This window comes from Camarhynchus parvulus, chromosome 4, assembly GCF_901933205.1.
Source record: "Camarhynchus parvulus chromosome 4, STF_HiC, whole genome shotgun sequence".
NCBI classification, from domain to species: domain Eukaryota; kingdom Metazoa; phylum Chordata; class Aves; order Passeriformes; family Thraupidae; genus Camarhynchus; species Camarhynchus parvulus.
The window spans coordinates 45,070,623-45,091,869 of NC_044574.1; the positions used below are offsets into that span (position 1 = coordinate 45,070,623).

Below are 21,247 nucleotides of genomic sequence, written 5' to 3' on the forward strand. Positions count from 1 at the left end.
AGCAGTCTGTCTGCTGCAGAAGCCTGTCCTGCATCAGTCACCCTAAGAGACAATAGGCATTTTCTAGCTTTTTCTCATGGGAGTGCTGTGGAAGGAATTTACTAGTGAGATGCTTTTCCTAGAAAGATAAATAAATAAATAGAGAATGAAAGAAGATTTGTTCAGAGGAGCAGAAGCCAAATGCCATGTTTCTGGCCTGTGCTCTTTGGAGGGTGAAGGATCCCTGCTGCCATGCTGCTGGCTCACACCCCCCCAAGTCTCTGAGCTGCAGTTCCACCATGGCACTCTGCCAGCAGCAAGCGGAACTTGAACTGTGGCACTTCAGGTTTTGCTGCAGTTTTTTGAACTGAAACTGTTGGAGGAGAAAGGGTGGTTTCTACATTTCGCGCTTCAAGTTCTCCCCTCCTTACATGTTTGTTCCAAATAAGGCTCCTCTGGAATGTTTTATAACCCCAGAATAGGAAGATGATGTGAACCTAGTTCTCTTTTTACAGCTCAGTAAATAGCAACTAGAGTGAAGTCATTAGGATTAGGCTGATGTAAATTTGATGTAAAAAATGTGTTATTTCTGCTGTTTTCATAAAACAGATAAAGATAATTGATGTATTGTGTAGTATTTTCATCCAAGAAGTAACCACGTTGATACTCACCTGAAATAACCATAGCCAAAGGTTAAACAAATGCACAAACATCCCAGAGTGTTACTTTCATTCTTTGCAGATGACATTCAGATACGTTTCTATGAAGAGGATGAGAATGGTGGTATGTGGGAAGGCTTTGGAGATTTCTCTCCCACAGATGTACATAGACAGGTAATTAACAGAGCATTTGTCCTTTGTTAATGATTCTCCCATCTCTGTAAACTAGGATTATATTACAGCTTGTAAATTATCTAAAGCATCTGTATCCCATACTGACCTCCTCTTTGAGTCATTGCTTCCTAACAAAAAACTGAACAGTTCTTCAAAGACATCTGTTAGGTGACTAAGAATACAGTGCAAGGATATTAGGAGAAAGCCCCATTGCTTTAACATGCACCTCCTGTAAAATGGGATAGGACACATAAATAGCTCTGAGGGCTCCTGTGAACACACTGAGAAAGCCACAGAAGACATGCTGAAGGATGAGGGGACAAACTGAGTGCAGTACTGACATATGGGATGTGGTGGCACTTAGCATGGCAGTTCTGTCTTTCCCAAAAGACTTTAGGAGTCAGTCTCAGAAGTGAAACTGAAAGCTAAAATGGAAGTTTATTGTTGTAACAGCCCTTTGCTCTGAACTTTTGCCTCCTGAGCCCTAAACCAACGCCTTCAAAATAGTGCAAATGCAAAAGCCAAGTTGTCAAAAGCCATGCTCTGTGACAGATATGCTTGTCTTGTTTCCTTCACAGTTTGCTATTGTGTTCAAAACACCCAAATACCGAGATGTCAATATCACAAAGCCAGCATCTGTATTTGTACAACTGCGTAGGAAATCTGATCTAGAAACAAGCGAACCAAAGCCTTTCCTCTACTATCCAGAAATCAAAGGTAACTCATTAAACCCATTCTACAGATTGGGAATGGAAACTGTAGGGTCCCTAGAAATGTTTTTAATAAGATAGAACTGGTTGGGTGAGGAATTTTTGGTTATAGGTGTTATTTTTAGAAAATATATTTGCCTCCTTGTTTTGGACAGAGTCAATATGCAGTGTGGTAGGTTTATATTGGGTTTTGTAGGTGGTGTGGTAGGACTGGTAGGCAGTAAATCCGTGCATGTTTTCCAAGTGAGGCTTGTTCCTTGCAGATTCCCTATATGCACTCATGCCTGTCCATACAGTAGATGGCACTCTTCCTCTGAGTTTCTGCCAAATAATACCTGAAGAGATTTTACTGTCAGTACTCTCAGATGAAACCCTAAACCACAACCTGTTTGGTGCCTGGTAGAAAAGGCACATATTTTGCAGTTCTCACCCTTTACCGTCATGCCAATGTCACTGATGTTTCTGTATTTTTCCAATTGCCTATACTAGTTTAGAAAGCCCAAGGCGTTTCTTGTGCAAGCAGGGAAAATGCTGTTTCAATCTCTTGTTTAAAATTTTATTTGCTTAGAAGAAGTAGAAGAATTGGTATTGGATCTGCTTCCTAAATTAGTAGTGAAAAGAAGTTTAATCAGCAGATCTGTGCCCTTTGAAGTCTGCATTTGAAATGTTTCATGGGAATGACATTGGCAGTCAAGCTTTTAAATACCAATAATGTTGATGATATGGAAATGCCTTGAGGTCCAAGCCATAACTGGTGTTTCATTGTATTAAGATTATCTTTCTGCTTAGGAGTTTACCTGCCTGCAGGTTACACTACTGAATTCTAACCTTGAATGTTTTCTGTGCCTAAAGTAGAGCTGTGTTGAAATCAATTCCCTGTCAGAGTCTCTAAAATAAATGTGCATTAGTGATGACAGACTCAGGACAGCTGAGGAGGGTGTGGTGGTGGTCCAAGTGAGTCTACTTTGCAACTCTTAGAATAAAATAGCACAAAGCATGAATTCACAAAAGCTTCCAGAGTTGCCAGAGGATTTTTTCTTGGTAATGATTTCAGGAACCTCTTGCAGAAGTGTTAAGGGAAGTGAAGTGTTCAGCTGCAGAGCAAAGTTGCCAGATTTGAAGCAAACCTCTTTTATGTGCCTCTTAATCAAGTAAAACTAATTCAACATTATGTACATTTTCAGATCCCCTATACAACCTCATCATGAAATTACCATTTAGGAACTATATTTTTCCTTGTTGCAAATGTTCCCACAAACTTAGACCCATGTATGTGGATTTTTTTGTGTTTCTCTGACTAGATTGCTCTCTAGGGTTTTCTCTCCTCATCAGTGTGAGTATGCCTGATGTGCATGCATACATACTTACACATCATGTGTACCTGGAAACAACGCACGTGGCTTTGTCAGTGTACTGGCTCATGTATTCAGCTGTCTCATCTGATGCACTGACTGATGTGCCTGTGCATGAAATTTCTTTTTCTCATATGGCTGTTGAAAACTACTAGATGGTTTAATGAGCAAATGATATTTTGTTATTTTCTCAACATTTCTACTGGATTTTAACCCATGTAATGTTTGTATCCCTATTTTTGTAACTCTTGTCATGACATTTTCACTTTCCCCAGTCATTGGGATAGTCCTTTTAGATCTTTTTGTTTTCTAGGGATACTGAGTCTTAATTTGTACTTACACTATAAAATAAGTTTAGGCTTTTTTTTTTCTCCTGCTACTCAGCATGGTTTGACAGTAATATGTCCCTGCCTGAAAATAAGTTGTCTTTGTTCTAGTGGCTGTTACGGTATTTTAAGTAAATTATTTCAAGCAAGCACAGTTTCCACCATTTCTTGCCATCCCTTAAACAAAAGTTGAAAAGGCACTGCAGGTACTCCGCTCTGTTGAAACTCAAAAGTGCCTTGTGATCCTCTGATAAGGCTCCATTTCTAAAGAAGATCTGCTTGGAAGAGCCTGTGCTTATATTCCCCAAAGGCAAATTTTCTTCAACAAATTTGGTGTTTGGAGCACTTGTGCTGATTCATGACTTGGCTTAGACACTGAAGAATTTTGGGGCCACTGATCTCCAGGGTTCTCAGTACATGAGACACTTTTGAAGGAAGCTCTGAGCCCCCCAAGACATCCCCATATGTGTCCCCCGAGTCTGAGCACAAGGCAGTGGTATGGCTGAAGAGACCAAGCAGGCCCAAGTGATGCTGCTGGTCTGACTTGGTCTTACTGGGGACTTGGCACTGGCTTGTTCTCAGAGGAATTCTCTCTGTTCCAGTACAAAGATTTTCTGCTATTTGGAGCTTGAGGAAAATTGACTCTTCTACCACACTCTGCATTTTCCTTTATAGACTAGTAATTATAGTGATGCTTTCGGTATGCACACCCTGTGTGTGCTGTGCCTGCCACCAGCAGGACTGACTCCCTGTTCTCTCTGTTCCTTCCATCCCAGATAAAGAAGAAGTGCAAAGGAAACGGCAGAAGCTCATGCCGAATTTCTCCGATGGCTATGGTGGGGGCAGTGGCACTGGAGGTGGTGGCATGTACGGAGGGGCAGGTGGTGGTGCTGGCTCTGGTAAGGCAGCAGCTTTGGGCAAAGAGGGAAAAGGGCTCTACTTTGAGAGCAGGACAGATATTTATGCTGATTTTTAAAATGTAAAGAGGAATTTGTCTCTTAGGCATATAAGACCTGACTCTGTTGCCTTTATTCTACTGTTACTCAATTCAGTCAAGCATCTCCTTATTCTAAACACTTCATCATCCTGTTTGCCTTCCCACTTTGGAAGCTTTGTTGCATCCTAGGGCCTTGGAGGTGCTGAAATTCATGAGACAGCTCAGTTCACTATCATTGTGGGTGTCTAAAATTAAACAGGTTCTGAATTGTTTCTTGGACCACAACTGGAATTCGGCAAATTAACTCTGTTAGTGCAAAGAACTGTTAAAAAATTGGAGATACTCTTTAGTAAATTTTCTACTGTGCTGTATCTGTTGAAGTCAGAGTATATCTGATATGCAGGATCGTGTGAGCATTGCTTTGGTTCTTGCAGCAGAGCATTAAAAACCTATAGGTCAGCAAATGTCACCTGAACCACAACCCTTTTTTTAGAGCAGGGAATAGAGCAGCAGTTTTCAAATTGCTACATGTGTTGCTGGCAGCACATGTATAGCATGACACCAGGATACAAATGTGTTGTAATCACAAAGATTCAAAAGCACAGAGGCAGCTTGTGATGTCTCAGTTGAGTTTCAGAGGAAAGACATAGCAATACTACATTTGTGTGGTGTTGTGGATGTTGGGGTAGAGAGTATCACTAGCCAACAACCTAGAATTTCTTTGGATTTTTGAAGGGGTAAGGGAGAGCTCATCTTTAGCCTGGAAAATTAATTGGATGGAATAAAGCAGAAGGTATGCAGAAAACAAAAATTCAGTTCTTTAGGTTCATTGTTCTTTTTGATGGATGTTACCATTTTTAGGATGTAATTCTATTGATTCTTAATCTTTCTCCATTCTTTAGGGTTCAGTTTTCCTTCATATGGATACTCTGCTTTTGGAGGGATGCATTTCCCTGGCACAACAAAGTCCAATGCTGGCATGAAACATGGTAACAGCATAAATGTCTTTTTTCCAACAGTTGAATTGAGTTTGACCTGTATTTTTTTCTACATTATGAGCCAAAGTGTCAGGCAGGTCTAGCTAAGCATGCTGGAGAGGGCCTCTTCTCAAACCACTGACAGCACAGGAGTTTGTGTAGCTTATACTGCCCTGCTTCTCTTTTTTCCTCTCCAAGTGTAGTTTCTTTTTACTGTGCAGTCCTGAGAAGCAGTGACCAAAACCCCTCCATGTGCTTCTGTATTCAGTGTATAGTTCCAAGCAACAGCCCTCTTGCTCACTCGAATGTGCTGATTACAGATGACCCAAGGACTAGACCACAGAAAATGTATCTTCCTTTGTTGCCACAATCTGGTACTACCCTGTAGCCCACAGAAATCAATAGAAAATATTAAGTTAATAGTAAGGATACTCTTGGCTTCCTAAATTAGAAAGGTAATTTCAGATGTACATGTTGATTACTCTGTAGATACTTCCAGAGTCTTGGGGATGAATTTGCTGTTAGGAAAAAAATGTGTCTGAGTAATTCCACTAGATTTTGTGTGAGTACTTCAGACTTACATTCTTGTACCATGAAAAGAGAGGTAAATCTGTTGTAATATATAAAAGTTTATTTCTAAAGTAGAGGCTGTCAATGACTTAACATCACTTTAGAGCAGTCACATCACTGTGTCTGTCCATGTGTGTTGGCATCTGGAATATCATGATTCATTAATTTAGTGAAAAGTTTTACAATGAAGTAAATTTTTGTTTTCATTTTTCAGGGTTTGGTTTTGTCTAGTTGAGTTTTATCATTGTATTAAAAAAGCAATGGTACTGAACATTAATTATTCTACTTTTTATTAGAAAGTCTATCAAATTGCACAGCTGAACAAGACAGAAAGAGCTGTGATAAACAAAATGACCAATGGGACATGAAATGTGATGTGAAGGTGGAAGCCGTGGAGAGGACTGAGTGCAGAACATCTGCTGATGAGAAAAAGGAGGATTCTGGTTTTTCCTGTAAGACTGAAGTGAGCGAAGCAGATTGCAGGTGGCAGGGTAAGTGAGCAAGTAAATCTATTTAGGGTAAATCAAACTGCAGTACTGCAAAGCAAGCATTAAAGGTTTGGAAACTCCAAAAATGTCTGCTTGCTGTTCTCAGAACATGAAAATTCCCCAAGATCTAAGGTCCATCCCTGTACCTAGTTCTGTAGATAACCTTCCACCTTTCTGCTGCCATTGGACACTTAAGCTTCTGCTGGTCAGGCAAGGAGATGAGACAGCTTTGCCTGCTGGGCATGTTTAACCCTGCCTTTGAATAAACTTGTGTGAGGAAGGAAGCTGCAAGCAGTGAAGGCACAGGGAATGTAACTCAGCAGTTGACTTGGCTTTTGATATTTGAGAGACTTTAGTGGATGAGTTAATGGATGTTAGTGACTTGCAGTAGGTCTTCCCTGGAACACTGCTGAACTGTGTGCAAAGTAGCATTATTGGTTTGAATTTAAAATGTAAAGGTACCTGTTTACATTTGGCAAGTACACTGTAAAATAACTGCAGTAGCAAAGTGTTACACATCAAACTAATGCCTAAAAATTTTTGCTTTTTATGTATTTTTCATATATTTGTAGCTTTGTAGACCATTAATATGTGGTTTTACAGTTCCTGGTATTTTTTCTACCCTTTCTCTTAGATTTTAGAGTAATAAGCTAACCTTCTAACACACTCCTGATACACAGTTTAGTCTTATTTTCAAGTAGAGGGCTTACAGAAAGAACATTTTGTTTTCCAGTCAGAATCTTAGAAGACATAAAAGAAGTGAGGCAAAAAAGCCCTGGACCAACTCCAGTGGTGCAGTACCTGGGGGAAAAACTTCCTAACCAACTGCTCTCCTAATTGGACAATGTTTGTTAGATAGGATAATTTGTTAAACTTACAAAAACTGTAGAAATCTGTTCCTGGGTGTGCCCATAGCCCATAACTATGGACACACCTGGAAGCTTCTAATAAAGAACAGCTTTTTTATCTTACCATTTTAATACTCTTGTAAAGGGTTTTGTCTTTCTATTTCAGGCAACAAAACGAAAGAAGGAGGAAGGCAAGGGTAGTCATAAGAACTGGTTTAGCAGCAGAGTTCTAAAATATATAAAGACTGCAAATCACCCTTTTCCAGACAGCAAGATGTGCATTTCCTGGATTGTTTGTTTGGTTTTTTTTTAACAGTTGATGGACACTTTTTTAAAGGATTTCAGTAATCATGCTTAGCATAAAATAAAAAAAAATAGTAGTTGGACTAGAGAGACATGGTATTGGTAGGAATTTAGCACAAAGGAATTTCTTGGTTCTGGTTTTTACCAAGTGCAACATGATCTAGACCACTTTTGTTATTCCCTGGATTAGGGAGAGAGCACATTACCTTGTGTGTGTCAGCCCTGTCTGACGCTTGCTATTTACAGCACTAGAAACTTGTGCCTTGAGAATCCAAAGTGGCACAGGAGATGGGCTGTAGTTGTAAACATGCCAAGGTGTAGCTTCTTGTGATCTGAGAATGGATGGTGCTGAAGCAATCTGCTGTTTGTAGTTTTGGTTGCAATAAATCCTGTGACTGGTTCAGAGAACAAAATCTTGTGCTGATATGAAGAAATAACAATGTCCATTTAGCTATCACGAAGGAGGGGTCTGAATTGTTTACCTGTTTTCCAAGCAATTAATATTGTAGGCAGGAAGCTGACCTTTTTTTTTTCTAATCTATTGTAATGGCATGAAAGGAGGCAATTTCTAGCTCCAGATTATACAAAGAATTGGTGCAGAAGAACAGGCTCCATAAAATAGCTACTGCAGGCTAGATAATTTGGTTATTATACAAAAAGATACATGTAATATTTTGAAAGATATCTTTCTTGTGTGTTTCATATGGAAAACCAGGGAATCCAGTTCTTTGATCTTTGGAAATATGTATAATGAGAAAAGACTGAACTGCTTAACACCCTTCAACCTGAATATGTATCCTGAATATTATAACACATTTAGTGTTAAGAGGTGAATAGCAAATATAAATCCATCAGCCCAGGCATATAGCACATGGATGTACTGGCCAGAACAATAAGCTCCATGGATAGCGGAGTAAGTCTTTGCCTTACAGCAGTGATGTGTTCCTGTTCATCAGGGACACGCTTCTGACCTGGTTAAATGCCTGGTTTTGTGTAGCTGGAAATCCTGGCTATTGTCTCCCCATGTGTGCTTTAAATGACACAGTCTGTTGTACTTGTTTGCACTTTGTAATTCCCAACCTTACAAGTTTTTATAGAAACATGAAACTGTTTAAAATACAGGCTGGTTTCAGATGATACTGCTTCACAGAATGACGCTGTAGTTTCAGAGCTCATCTGTTTCATTTTCACTAGTTTCTTGCTGATACAGAACCACAGAAGTATTGACAGAGCAGCTAGAGTTACTTTTATCCGCAAATAAGTTTCTTTTCTCCCATTTCTCCCTTTTGCCTCCCCACCATGACAACTTCTGCTTTTTGAAATCTCAGTGGCTGTCCATTTTATAATTCTAAAATCAGGAAACAAATACTAAGCATTGCAAAAAGTGAAAGATTTTAAACAGGAGAACAGATTCTCTGTGCTGCTGCTGTGCAGGCTAGACGGCATGATTTGAGTTGGAGAAGGAGTGCAAAGCCCTGCATTTATTCCATAGCTTTTCTCTGAGCTTCTCTGCATTATTTGATGGGTCACTTAGGCTTCCCGTGCCTCAGTCTCCTCAAGGAAAAACTACTCAGACCTGCAAGTTCCAGATCCAATTTCTGCTCCTTTTGTCTCATTTCACACAACTGCACATCACTGCTGTTAATTCAGTGCCAGTCAAACCAGAGGGAGCTTCCAGATTTGACTGTTCTCAGGGTTTCTGCTGCCTGAATGCTCAGCATGCACCTAGTTTTGCTTCCCAGGCATTCATTCCCTCTGTCCTTACTTCTCAGAAGTAATTAGCAACCATCTCAGTGAAGCAGTGAATAATGCTTGGTGCTGTATTTCTGTGACAGTACAAGTGCCTGTCAAAAGCAGGTGGTGTTCCAAGGAAAACAAGTGAGCTGATGAAGAGGAAACTTTGTGTTGCAGATGCCCTGTTCCTGGAGAAGGCCCTGCAGCTTGCCAGGCGCCACTGCAACGCTCTCTTCGATTATGCCGTAACCGGAGACGTGAAGATGCTGCTGGCGGCTCAGCGCCATCTCACCGCTGTCCAGGATGACAATGGGGACAAGTGAGTTGACCCCACTGCACTTGCTGGGTTGAAACCAATGGGTTTGGGGGCAGAATGGTGCAGTCAATTTGTTCTGTCCCTCATGGGTGCCAATCAGTGATGGCACCACTTCTCCTTTCTGCTCTTTGGGAGAGGCACAGCTGTGATTTAGACACTTTTGTTTCATTTGCAAAGAAGTCATGTACACCGTAAACTTCATTGATCCAGTACCTGTCAGAAAATAATCTGGTCATTGAGAGTATGTTGAGCATGTTGTGAGTTTAAGTTTCTTTGCCCTTTTTTACTCAAAATCTTGACTGAGCATGAATTGCTGTGCTTGCATCATGATACACAGTGTATGGGGATCCTCAGCTTGGTGCTGAAGGAGAGGACCCTTCTTTTTATTACATACAAGTCCCTAAGTCTTCATAGGATGCCTCAAGTAAGAGATGCACCAGGAGAAACAATAACTGGAGGGTCCATACTGCATTTCTCCTACTGACATCAAGTTCTTTCCAGAGGACATTATTTTGCTCTTGCTTATGTCTGTACTGTACTGTTGTCTTCCAAGGAATTGCACAGATGCTTGTGGCAGACTTAGCTGCTAATATTTGCAGATCAGTCTTTCAATAATGTGAGCTGGAGTGGAAATGCACTTTGTTACTTTACAGCCATGCAGGTTCTGTGGAACTCAAGAGTGAAGAAGTACTGTGAGGAACTAATGATCAGTAGTTATTTAAAACGAAATTCAGCAAAAGGGCTCTGAACAAATGCAAAGATAATCTCTTGCATAAGCAAGTGACACTATCACATCCTTACTTTTTAGCTGACAGGCCCTGTGCAATCACCTACATTTCCTTAAATTGTAGTGTTTTGAACAGTAGAAGCCAGATAAGCCTCAAGGTGTCTAGCTAGAAGGAAAATTTCAAGTGACTGAGACCTGTATCCCACTGTTCAATTACTCTGAGAAAGGCTACCATTTTCACTCCATTTTCAGTGAAAATAAGCCTCAGATTACAGAGAGAGGACTGCACAATCAGAAAGAGCTACTTTACAAGCTTTGCTTTCCAGCTGGAAACCTAATGTCTGCTTTGAGATAAGCAGGAATATGAAGGAGGTGGGAGCTAGCAACAAAATTTACAAGTCTATGGAAAGTAGAGCTTCTGTGTTTAAGAAAAAAAAGGGGGGACTTAGAGGAGTATTGACCAAGTAGGCCCTGCATTTAAATACCAAAAAGGTGCTCCTCCAATTTGGACTTGCAGGGCATTTTAACTAAGTTAAAATACTTTTTAGAATGATAATAAATAGTTATTTTCTTGCTGGATCAAGAAGTACCTGCATCTATGTGAGGCTCAAGTTCACATTGCCTTTCTCCTGAGATGAATTTATTCTGTGAGCATAATACACATCTGTATTACTTCACAACTTTTTGATAAAGCAAAGCTTTGGTGATTGTCTTCCAGCTCTTTTGGGAGAGAAGAAAAAGGTCAAAATTAATTAATAAATTGTCCTGGTTTGCACTTCAATCATTAAAATTATATGGCAACTAGAAAGTTTTTGCTTAAGCCTTTCAAAAACCTTGGCTGTCAACAATTTATGGCTTTGAGACAGAATGCAGAAATCTGTGATTAGTGCACATCTACAGTGGACACTCAGTAACACTGGCTGTGACTGTATTTATACCAGTACCATTGCTCTGTAGATATCTGATGGCTCTGCAGTGGTGCTCAAATGCATCTTTTCATGCAGGAATGTTTAAGAAATGGAACTGACCTTTTGTGGTCTAGTCAGCAGCATCACATATAATGGTAGGGTAAAATTAAAATACTTGCTGCTGAAATGAGAACAAAAGTAGAACAACAAATGTGTTTGGAGATTTGGAAATAAAATATCAGCATGATACAGAGCATAATGAAAAGCATCTGTCAGAGCAGAGGAACAGCACTTTTCCAGTAATGGTGAGACTGTTTGTACATTACAGGGGAGTTGAAGGAGGGAAGGTGCCATGATACTTCCAGTAGCAGTATCAGCAAAAATGCCCTTTAAGGATGAGTTTGGTTTGTAAATTTCTTTTCCTGTTTTTTAAAATATCTTCTGGTTTTGACTGCTCTCTGTCTCAATTTCTGGATGACTCCTTGCCCTGAATGGCATGGAACTTCCTTTTTATTTTTCTGACAAAAGTGTAAATCTGAGACTGTTCAGGAGCGGCATAACAGACACACCACATGTCCTGTGCTGATATTTTGTGTCAGCAGCAACTTGCTAAAAGATGAGTCTAGAAGGTGGTCAGCATGTGCCAATGAAGGGCTTGGCAGGGTATGTTTCAAAACAAAAGGCATGATTTTCAAATGAAGTCCTAAGGCAGCAAGGCAAATGGAGCTCTGTGGGACAGGAGTGATGGATTCACAACCTGCCTTTTCCTGGTGCCGTGTAGCGTGTCCAGCCCTCACTGGTGGTGAGGGACCTGCCTCTGGAGAAAAGCACAGGAAGGGCCATTGCATTAACCCAGTAAAGTGACTTGCTATGCAGTCACTCATGTCTCAAAACAGGTGCTTTTTTGGCATGATGCCTCTGGCCACTGTTGCAGATCCTGTGGTTGTTAGTCACTGGGCCTGAGTCCTTAGTAATTTTTCTGTTTGAAAATGAAATAAAGAAAAACCCACAGATCTGGGGAAACCCATAAGGGAAAATCTGCTTTGACAGCAGAGAGGCTTGTGGAAATTCTGCAGGAAAGTTTTCACAGTAAGAAGTGTTTATCTGCTGCATAATTCAAAATATGAAAAGACAGCAAATCAGCAGAGAATCTGAGGATTTCTGAAATAATTGGTTTGTGCCACACATTTTGTATATTAGCCTAAGTAAAGTAATGATGAGGGCCAGCAAAAGTCATCCTGAGTTTGCTTTTGTGATTGAAGGGTTAAACAGTTACCTTCTGACCTGTTTTTTTCAGTGTTGGGATTCATTTTAGGTCTTGATACATAGTGTTGGAATCATTATCTCTAGTAGTCAAGTGTTTATATCAGAATGCATTCAGATCTACAGCAAAGCCTTGAAACTTTTGTATTAAGTTGGAAAACAGTGTAAATTTGTTAATCTGTTGTTTTTGTTTCAGTGTCCTTCATTTAGCAATTATCCACCTTCATACTGAGCTGGTGAAAAACCTCTTGGAAGTGATGCCCCGTTTGAATTACGATGACATCATTAACATGAGAAATGACCTCTATCAGGTGAGGAGTTGTAGGGTTATAAGTGTTGCTGATTGTTTAGCCAGTAAAAAAGAAATTGCACAACTTGCTGTCTGTGGGAAGAGATCAGACTGATGCAAACAAGTTGAGAAACAAGGATATAATGGAAGGTTGTGGAGGAAAGAGAGCATGTTTTCATGGGTTTAGTCCATAGTTCTCTTGATGGTAACAGAAGTGTCTCCATGGGCTAACTGTGGAACACGCCAAAAAGAGTAAATTCTTCAGTTCATGGCTTCAGTATTTGGCTTGTCTGTCACTAAACCAGAGGTATGGATTAGAGTGTGCCAGCTCTGGACTCCTCTGACCTTTCTGACACTGCTTAACTTGGGATCATGAGTCAGTTCCTGCATCATCAGTTATCTGTAGGCACATGTGGAAGCCATAATAACCTCTGCAGCCCAGATTGTATTTGTGCCCATCATGTGAGCACAAGATTTCCCTTTCATTTCTGCAGTAACTGAGAAAAGCCCATCCCCTTGTCTTTAACCTAGGAGGAAAACAATGGGCAGGCACAGTTCTGTCTCCTCAGCTATAGTCTGGCCTGTTTGCATTGTAATTCAAATTCTGAAAAGAGCTGAGGGAACTTGCCTGGAAAAGAATCTCTTTTAAAGAGATTGTACATGCCATTGAGCAGCACTCTGACACTTGTGTCATTTGTTTTGCTGTGAACAGTAAAGGCAGGTTTTAATTCCGTACAGGTAGTCCCAGGAGGTTTATTTTGACTTGTTTTCCTTCACATTTTTATGTTCTTAAAAAGTAAGTTTGAAATGTGGAGGCTGCTGAAAGTAAGAAGAAGATTCTGAATTGAATTCTGTGCCCTGTGCTTAACAGAAACAGGAAGCAAAGCTGGTCTCTACACCGGAAATAAATCCCTGACCTGATCCCTGATAAATACAGAACCTCTGCAGCCCTCCCTACCTTCAACTTAAACCTTAAGCCATTGACAGAAGAGAATGTAGGCTTGGGCTAGAATTTTCCTTCTCCCAGATATTCTGAAAGCTGACATATACCTTACAGATGCAGTAATTAATTGCAAATGTGTTGTGTTGACAGATGTCTTGACAAACACAGGCTTATTGTGCAGAGCTGGAATTAGTCTTTATTTTTAAAGTCCTCTGTCACAGTAATCTAGATATGGAATCTTACTCAATTTAAAAATTATTTTAGTATTGGAATTACCATTTCCCAGACCTCATTAGAATGCTTACTGTTTAAATACATGCATATGTATGTTCAGTGTGATGCTGCTCAGAACTGACAAGAATGCAGTATGCAACCAACCTCTGGAACGTCCCAAAACCTCTCAGCCTGTGCACTGCTCAGTGCTGCAGGTGCACAGAAATGGGGAATGTGCAAATGGGATCAGCTAGTTCAACACACATGGCATAAATGCACAATTGTTCTGCAATTTGACAAGTGCACAGAACCTGCAGGATGTTCTTCTTTTCTGTGCAGCCATGAGGAACTCCTGTGCCCATGGCTGCAAATCTCTGATTCAGGAGCAAAATGAAAGCACAGTTCATTGCTAAAGGATCTGAGTAGGGCCTGGAAAGCACGTGTGCTCCCACTGTGGCATGAACCTGGCAGCAGTGGAAGCAGGCTTGCAGTGTGTGGGGGGCACAGGGATGATCTCATTTCCCGAGTCACTTGCACTGCAATGCTCCAATAGCCAGGTCAATGCCCTGGCTTATAGAGTAGGCAGCATCTTTGTTCCTCCCAAAGTCCAACTGCTGACATTGGCAAGGCAGCTTTTATTTCCAGTACGTAGAAACCCTATTTGTAGTATTCAGTAGAAAAGAAGCTACACCACTCCAAAGCCAACTAAAATCTAGCATATGTGTACAATCTTCTCATGCTAGGAGCTTTTATGGGTTTCAGAGATTTCTGTACAAGTGGTGTAGCTTTGCTTATCTTCTTATGGCTTGCTTCTGTCACTTGCAGACCCCCCTGCACCTGGCAGTAATCACAAAGCAGGCAAAGGTGGTGGAAGACTTGCTGAAGGCTGGAGCAGATGTCAGCCTTCTGGATCGCCACGGCAATTCTGTCCTACATTTAGCTGCTACTGAAGGAGATGACAAGATTTTGAGTCTAATCCTCAGGCATGAGAAGGTACCTCCCATGGTCAACCTCCCCAATGCTGAAGGTATGGAAAGATAATGGCTGTATTTTACACTTCCCTGCTCAACAAACACACCACAATTCCTGCCAACACTGTGTTGCTACACAGGTTGATACAGACCTGAAAATAACATCTTTCCCCATTTTGCATATGCTGTCCTTGGGCTTTAATATGCCTGCAGGCACAAATGAGAGAGCACAGGCATGTCAGTTTTCTGGTTATACAGAACAGGAAGATTGGTAATGGTCACATGACACAGCATGGATTTGAATTTATGTCCCTGTACATTCTCTTCAATATCACAGAACCTCAAGCACTTGTGTTCATCTTGTTCCTTATGCCACCCTTGGTTTTTTTAAAAAATCCCCCCAGAAGAAAATGTTTCCTCCTGCCTAGTGAATGAAATCCCCTTAGAAATAGTTTCTGCACTAGTATTGAGTTTGATATCTGGCTCTTTGTGACCATCCAGAATTAGAGCCTGTAAAATAACCACAAAGAGAGAGTTCTCCTATTTTTCAGTGCACAGGCGACTTCAATCTAGTACTCCTGCTCTAATAGATTGTAAAATGTCTGACCTAAAATTGTCATCGTGGATTCAAAAAACTGTGTTCAGTTCTTCAGGAAGAGAGTTTTTTTTGGTTGGGTGTTGGTTGGGTTTTTTAAAAAAGGCTTTATTATTATCTTTCTGGTGTAGGTATTCTTGAGGTGTCAGGTCACTGTGACCTTACAGGAGGATGATACTAAAATATACCAGTTACTCTCCAAACCATTTTCTAGAAGAGATGTTCAGTGGTAGATGGGGCCAATGTGGGGTACCTACTTGTTTAGTACCAAGATGCAGATTTTCTTTTTAAGGCTATTCTCTTGAGGCAAAAAGATGCTCTAGGTGAGCTCTGGAGTTCCTGCCTTCTGTTCTACCTTGTAATCTGATTTTTTTCTCCTTGCATGGTTTTGAGTCTCCAAGTTCCAATTTATGCACAAAGAACATATTTATTAACACCATTAACTTCATCCTGAGCCTCCACCGGGAGTACTCCCTTAGGGTCTGGGGCCCCCAACATAAATAAGAAGGACATGGGCTTGTTGGAGCAGGGCCAGAGGAGGGCATGAAGATGCTCACAGGTCTGTAACACCTCTCCTCTGCAGACAGGCTGGGAGAGCTGGGACTGGAGAAGAAAAGGCTCAAGGGGAACTTACAGCACCTTCTAATACCTAAAGGCGGCCTACAGGAAAGCTGGAGAGAGGTGTTTTATGAGAACATGTAGGGATGGCACAAGGGAAAGTGGCTTTAAGCTGACAGAGGGTGGGTTTAGATTAGATCTAAGACAGAAATGCCTCACTGTGAGGATGGAGCTGTGAAGATGATGAGACACTAGAACAGGTTGCCCAGAGAAGTTGTGGATGCCTCATTCCTGAAAGTAGGTTCAAGGCCAGGATGGGTCTTTGAGCAGCTTGGTCTGGTGGAGGATGTCCCTGCCCACAGCAGTAGTGGGGTGGAACTGGATGATCTTTGAAGTCCTTTCCAATCCAAACAATTGTATGATTTGGTCATCTTTTAGTGTATAAGCCGGAAAAATACGTTACTTCTGCTCAGGCTACTATAGTAAATAATTTTACAGTTTTCTTACTTTGAAACTCATTACTCTGCCATTTCTGGATTTTACAATATTAATGCAGATGATGGATGGGTTTTGTTTTATGTAGGTCTCAGTGCAATTCACATGGTGGTGATGGCAAATAGCATGTCCTGCCTCAAACAGCTGATTGCTGCTGGAGTTAACGTCAATGCTCAGGAACAAAAATCTGGACGAACCGCATTGCATTTGGCTGTTGAACAAGAGAACATCCCCTTGGCAGGCTGCCTTTTGCTTGAGGTAAAGGCAGAATTTCTTTCTTCCAGGTCTTTTCAATTACATATTTAAAAGCTGTTGACAATCCTAGAGTGCTTCAGAATGACAGAAGTAAGGGGGGAGGTCCCTGTTTATTGACCAGATTACTTGAACTGGTATAGTGGCAAAGTTACTGATAATGTTACTGTTTTGTTCAGCACTGCTGGTAAAGCTTTTGCCCAAGTTGAGGAATTTACAGCTTGTGACCCTAACCTGACTGCATATGCCATGTATAATTTGCACTGAATAAGGCTGGCAGGCAGTGAAGTTACCATGAATAAGTTCATCCCTTCTTCTGTGTGAAGTAGAACAGGTACAGAGTTGTGCAGAGAGATGTAGTTGTGTAATCTGTAAATATTTATCTCATCATAACACCTTGATCCTGGTATCCTTAATTCTACACACCCCAGCTGGCTGTGTAGATTTCCTCTGTGCTCATGCATGGATGTGCCACCAGCCTGGCTGTTCTGATGAGCAGCAGGATTCTGTGCACACCACTCCCACTCCAAAGGCCATGGGCAAGCAGATGGCAGAAGTTTTACAGGGGATGCAAAGTGGCTTTTATCTACCTGACCTATTTGGAGATATACCCTGTGCCTCCTGCTCTAACACAGGAGCACACTATCACCTTATGCATGTAGACAGTTGTAGTTACTTTCTAACTCCTTCTTTACAGGCAACAGTTAGAGTTTTTATGCTACCAGACACAGAATGGTGCTTACTTGCACAGTAGCAGCGTTAATGCTCACATGAGCCTCTGCAGCTGCATTGTACAGATTTTTTTTCCTTTTTGCCATTCAACAAAACCTTAGGGCGATGCAGATGTGGACAGCACTACATATGATGGGACAACTCCACTTCACATAGCAGCTGGAAGGGGCTCAACAAAATTGGCAGCAGTTCTCAAAGCAGCAGGTATGGAAATAGATCTTTGCTGGAGACTTCTCTTTCACAGTGACAATTCAAGTTAAAAGGCTGCAAAGCAGAATGAACTTGTTTTAAACAAGTGGGTGGAGGAGTCAGATGTTAAAAGCAAGAAAGTCTGAATTTCCTCAGAAAGTCCTGCTCTGAGGTACTATACTAATCACTCTTCAGCACCATCTAATGGCTGGAAAGGCAATCTGTGTTGGTCAAAAAAATTCTCGAGAGGACTTTGGGAAGTTTCTTGAGTATCTTTTGTAGCTTTTATAGCTGAAGAAGCGGAGAAGAGATCTTTTTATGTATCTGGGATAAGTGTTGGACTGCTTTAGAAAGAAAAAACGAAAAAAAATACCATCCATGAAGTATGAGCTTGTAGTGTCTCCTACTGCTGTCACTTTGGAAGAATTAGGTTGGAGTATTTACTGGAACATTTTGTCAATAGTACTTAAACCTAATTTTCCTCCTTTGAAACAGGAACCCAAGCCTCCCATTGCTGAGGCTGCCTGCTTGGTCTTTTAAAAACAGCCCCACTTTCTCTGACACTCTAAAAATCAGCACCACACCATCCCTTCATCACATGCATGCTGTGCTGTGTGAGGCAGCATGGGACTGGGAATCCGTTGATACAACCAGAACTCTTTCTTTGGGCCCTTAGGCTCAGCTTGTCAGTTTTTTCCCCTCTTTATAATGGCGAGTAGCATTGTACACAGATGTGACAGTATTTAAATGTAACTGAAAAAAGCTACTTGCTAGCTTAATATAAAATATCATTTATCTGAAGTAAATTAGCTGATTTGCCATTCAGTACATAGAACACATATTTTAAATATTACTGAGAAGCAACTTGAAGCCCCTTTCCCTCCTGCCCCCCACTTGTTTTTCAGGTGCAAATCCTCATATTGAGAACTTTGAGCCATTGTTTGATCTAGATTATGTGAAAGATGATGAAGATGATGATGAAGGGATTGTGCCTGGAACAACACCACTGGATATGGCAGCCAGCTCTGAGGTATGTGGTCTGTTTTCTCTTTTAGTTTTTTGTTGGTTTTTTTCTAATTATAAAGGATAGTTCAGCTCTCTCAGCCAGCTCCTTTCATTGCATCCAAAATTATTGCAATTAATTCAATGAATTTGCCATCAAAAATTAAGCTAATTCAGCCATAAAACTCCCCCAATGAAACAGCACTGGAAGAAAGCTCCACTGAACTAAGGCTGCTGAACGGAAATGACCAGGCAGTTCTTGAAGCAGTTGCACTTACAGTCTTCAGTGTGGGAAAGTATTTACCTGGGTGGGCAGCTTGTGTTTGAAGGCCCATTCTCCAAGGGGTTTCTTTGCTGAGTGTTCTTCAGAACTGCAGCCTGTGTGTGGTGGGAATAAGCACTCCTGTGTTCTACCCAAATAGTGACTGAGCTGATTATTGTGCATGTGGCTTGGTGTGAATGTAAAGGATAAGCAGTCAGCATCTCTGATCATCTGGAGCTGGGGAGTGGTACCAAGCTTAGGTGAAAATCTAACCCAGGCTTTGTTTTAAATGACTGGTTGCAGCAGCAGGCAGCAGCTCCTTGCCTGGTCTCTGCTACTGCCATTTATTTACTGCCAAGACTGTCTCTGTGTTTTGAAAATAGTTGCCAGATGACACAGCTTAAAAGAAAGGGAGATTAACTTTTCAAGATTTCTCCCTAAAGTTTAGCACAGGTTTTGTACAGTATCCTTAGTCATACTGATCTGGGAGAGAAAAAAAAAGCTGATTTACAGATGGAATTTTATACAATACTGCTGAGACTTAATGGACACTAACCAGATTTCTGCTAAATACTGACTTTAATGTATTCTCTTAGGTGTATGACATATTAAATGGCAAACCCTACGAGTCAGCAGAGGTTTTGGAGGACTTACTCACACAAGGTAACACCTATAAAGACTTGACAATATCCCTCTAGTAATTGAGTACTGAAAGAGTAGTGGCAGAAGACATTGCCCTTCTTGTAACTGAGCTGCTGAGAGAGATGTGCCCTCCCATTCCCCCACTCATACAATGAGCATGATTCCTTCAAGATGTCTCAAGGACAAGGAGTACATTTGCAGTATTGCAGCAATACATTTGTAAATGCTGGGATTGAACTCTAAGTTTGGCTTTGTTTCTGCTTAAAAATGAACTGGTGCATGTTTTGTATAAATAATAAACTAACATATTTCTCCGTTCCCCAGGACATTTGAGAGAGCTGAATGAGAATTCCAAGATGCAGCTTTACAAACTATTGGAATTGCCTGATCCAACCAAAAACTGGTCCACCCTAGCACAAAAACTGGGTCTTGGCATACTTAATAATGCCTTCAGGTTGAGCCCTTCACCATCGAAAACCTTGCTGGATAACTATGAGGTAATGTGCTGTAACAGGTTATAAAGAACATTGATACACGTAGAGAACCTTGCTGTCCCACACAGTGAGACAGTGCAGCCCTGCAGTTTTAGCCAGCCTGGATCATGCTGTCTGATGTCTGCTCTTTCAGGTGTCTGGTGGTACAGTTCAAGAGCTGATCGCTGCTTTGAGACAGATGGATCACACAGAAGCCATAGAAATAATTCAGGAAGCACTGTCAATCTCACGCAGACCACCTCCCCTGGAGGACAGCACAGCAAAAGCTCTTCCATTATCATCACCACTCACCTTTGCAAATGGAGAGACAGGTAAAACTGACAGCAAAATATGAACAGCTTTATTTAAGATTTTTTTTTCAGTTTTCCCTCCCCACTCTATCTAGGACTGTTAGGATTGCACACCTTGCACACACTGCTTCACCTGCTTACTGGTTTCAGAAATATTTTACTGCAGTGTGACCCCTGTCATCATAGATATCTGCTAGACATAGAAAGGAGAGGAAAAATTAACCACTTGAATCAGCATGCCTGCATCACAGTATTTATTCTACTGCTGCCCTTTGCTAAAACCAGACGCCTGCCATTTGTTAATGGTAATGCCTTGGATGTACTGGGAATATAGGCAATTATCTCCTAGGTGTGCACAAGGACCATTAGCTTTTGACTTTCCCCTCCCGCACAGCTGGATAAACAAAAATGTTTTGGGCTCCTAAACTTTTTGGCAAGACTTCAGTATTAAATTTATCCTTCCACAATGTGCAGCACTCCAAAATGGCCCAGTGTTCTGTAGGCAAAGAAACTGGAGATGGCTTAGGTTACGCAGGACCTCAAGGAGTCCTGCTGGCCAACTATCTGTTTAGAGCAGGGCCAGTGGAACATGACATGAGGTTGCCCATGTTGTGTCCAGTTGAGTTCTGAGCACCTTCAATGACAGAGGGTCTACAGTGGTTTTGGGAAGGGAACTCTACTAAGAGATTGTGAGAAGTTTGCTATCAGAGCTGTTCAGTCATTGCCTGGCCAGGTTTAGTAACAAAAATGTTTGTTTTTCCTCTTCAAACACTGGTAGTGCTGCCTGTAGCCAAATGTGGAAACTTACACCCTGTGTAAAAACGTTGTAGGTATTTCTGGTAAGAAAAAGGAAACACCATAGTCACTCCATTCCAATCTAACAGTGCCAGTTTATTCTCTATAGAAAACTGGTCAGTCATGGAATAAACCTTCACACCCACCCAAAAATATGCTTGTACATATACTGCCCCTTTAGATTCATCTTGAAGGGAAGAAAGGTTCTGCTCCCTCTGCAACGTGGAGGGCATCACATAATTTATTTTAAGATA

General features: G+C 41.1%; 1 protein-coding gene across 3 annotated transcripts in view; it reads left to right on the forward strand.

The window, feature by feature from the left end:
- NFKB1 (nuclear factor kappa B subunit 1) overlaps positions 1 to 21,247 on the forward strand; it is a 57,721-nt gene that overhangs the window by 34,995 nt on the left and 1,479 nt on the right. For all 3 annotated transcript variants that reach the window (XM_030947823.1, XM_030947826.1, XM_030947825.1), the window contains exons 10-23: positions 721 to 812; positions 1,391 to 1,529; positions 3,977 to 4,099; positions 5,040 to 5,126; positions 5,981 to 6,175; positions 9,235 to 9,376; positions 12,468 to 12,582; positions 14,542 to 14,743; positions 16,424 to 16,593; positions 17,421 to 17,523; positions 18,414 to 18,538; positions 19,369 to 19,435; positions 19,739 to 19,911; positions 20,042 to 20,219. In XM_030947823.1, coding sequence (XP_030803683.1) covers positions 721 to 812; positions 1,391 to 1,529; positions 3,977 to 4,099; positions 5,040 to 5,126; positions 5,981 to 6,175; positions 9,235 to 9,376; positions 12,468 to 12,582; positions 14,542 to 14,743; positions 16,424 to 16,593; positions 17,421 to 17,523; positions 18,414 to 18,538; positions 19,369 to 19,435; positions 19,739 to 19,911; positions 20,042 to 20,219 — 1,911 coding nt within the window. The remainder of the gene's footprint in view (positions 1 to 720; positions 813 to 1,390; positions 1,530 to 3,976; positions 4,100 to 5,039; positions 5,127 to 5,980; positions 6,176 to 9,234; positions 9,377 to 12,467; positions 12,583 to 14,541; positions 14,744 to 16,423; positions 16,594 to 17,420; positions 17,524 to 18,413; positions 18,539 to 19,368; positions 19,436 to 19,738; positions 19,912 to 20,041; positions 20,220 to 21,247) is intronic.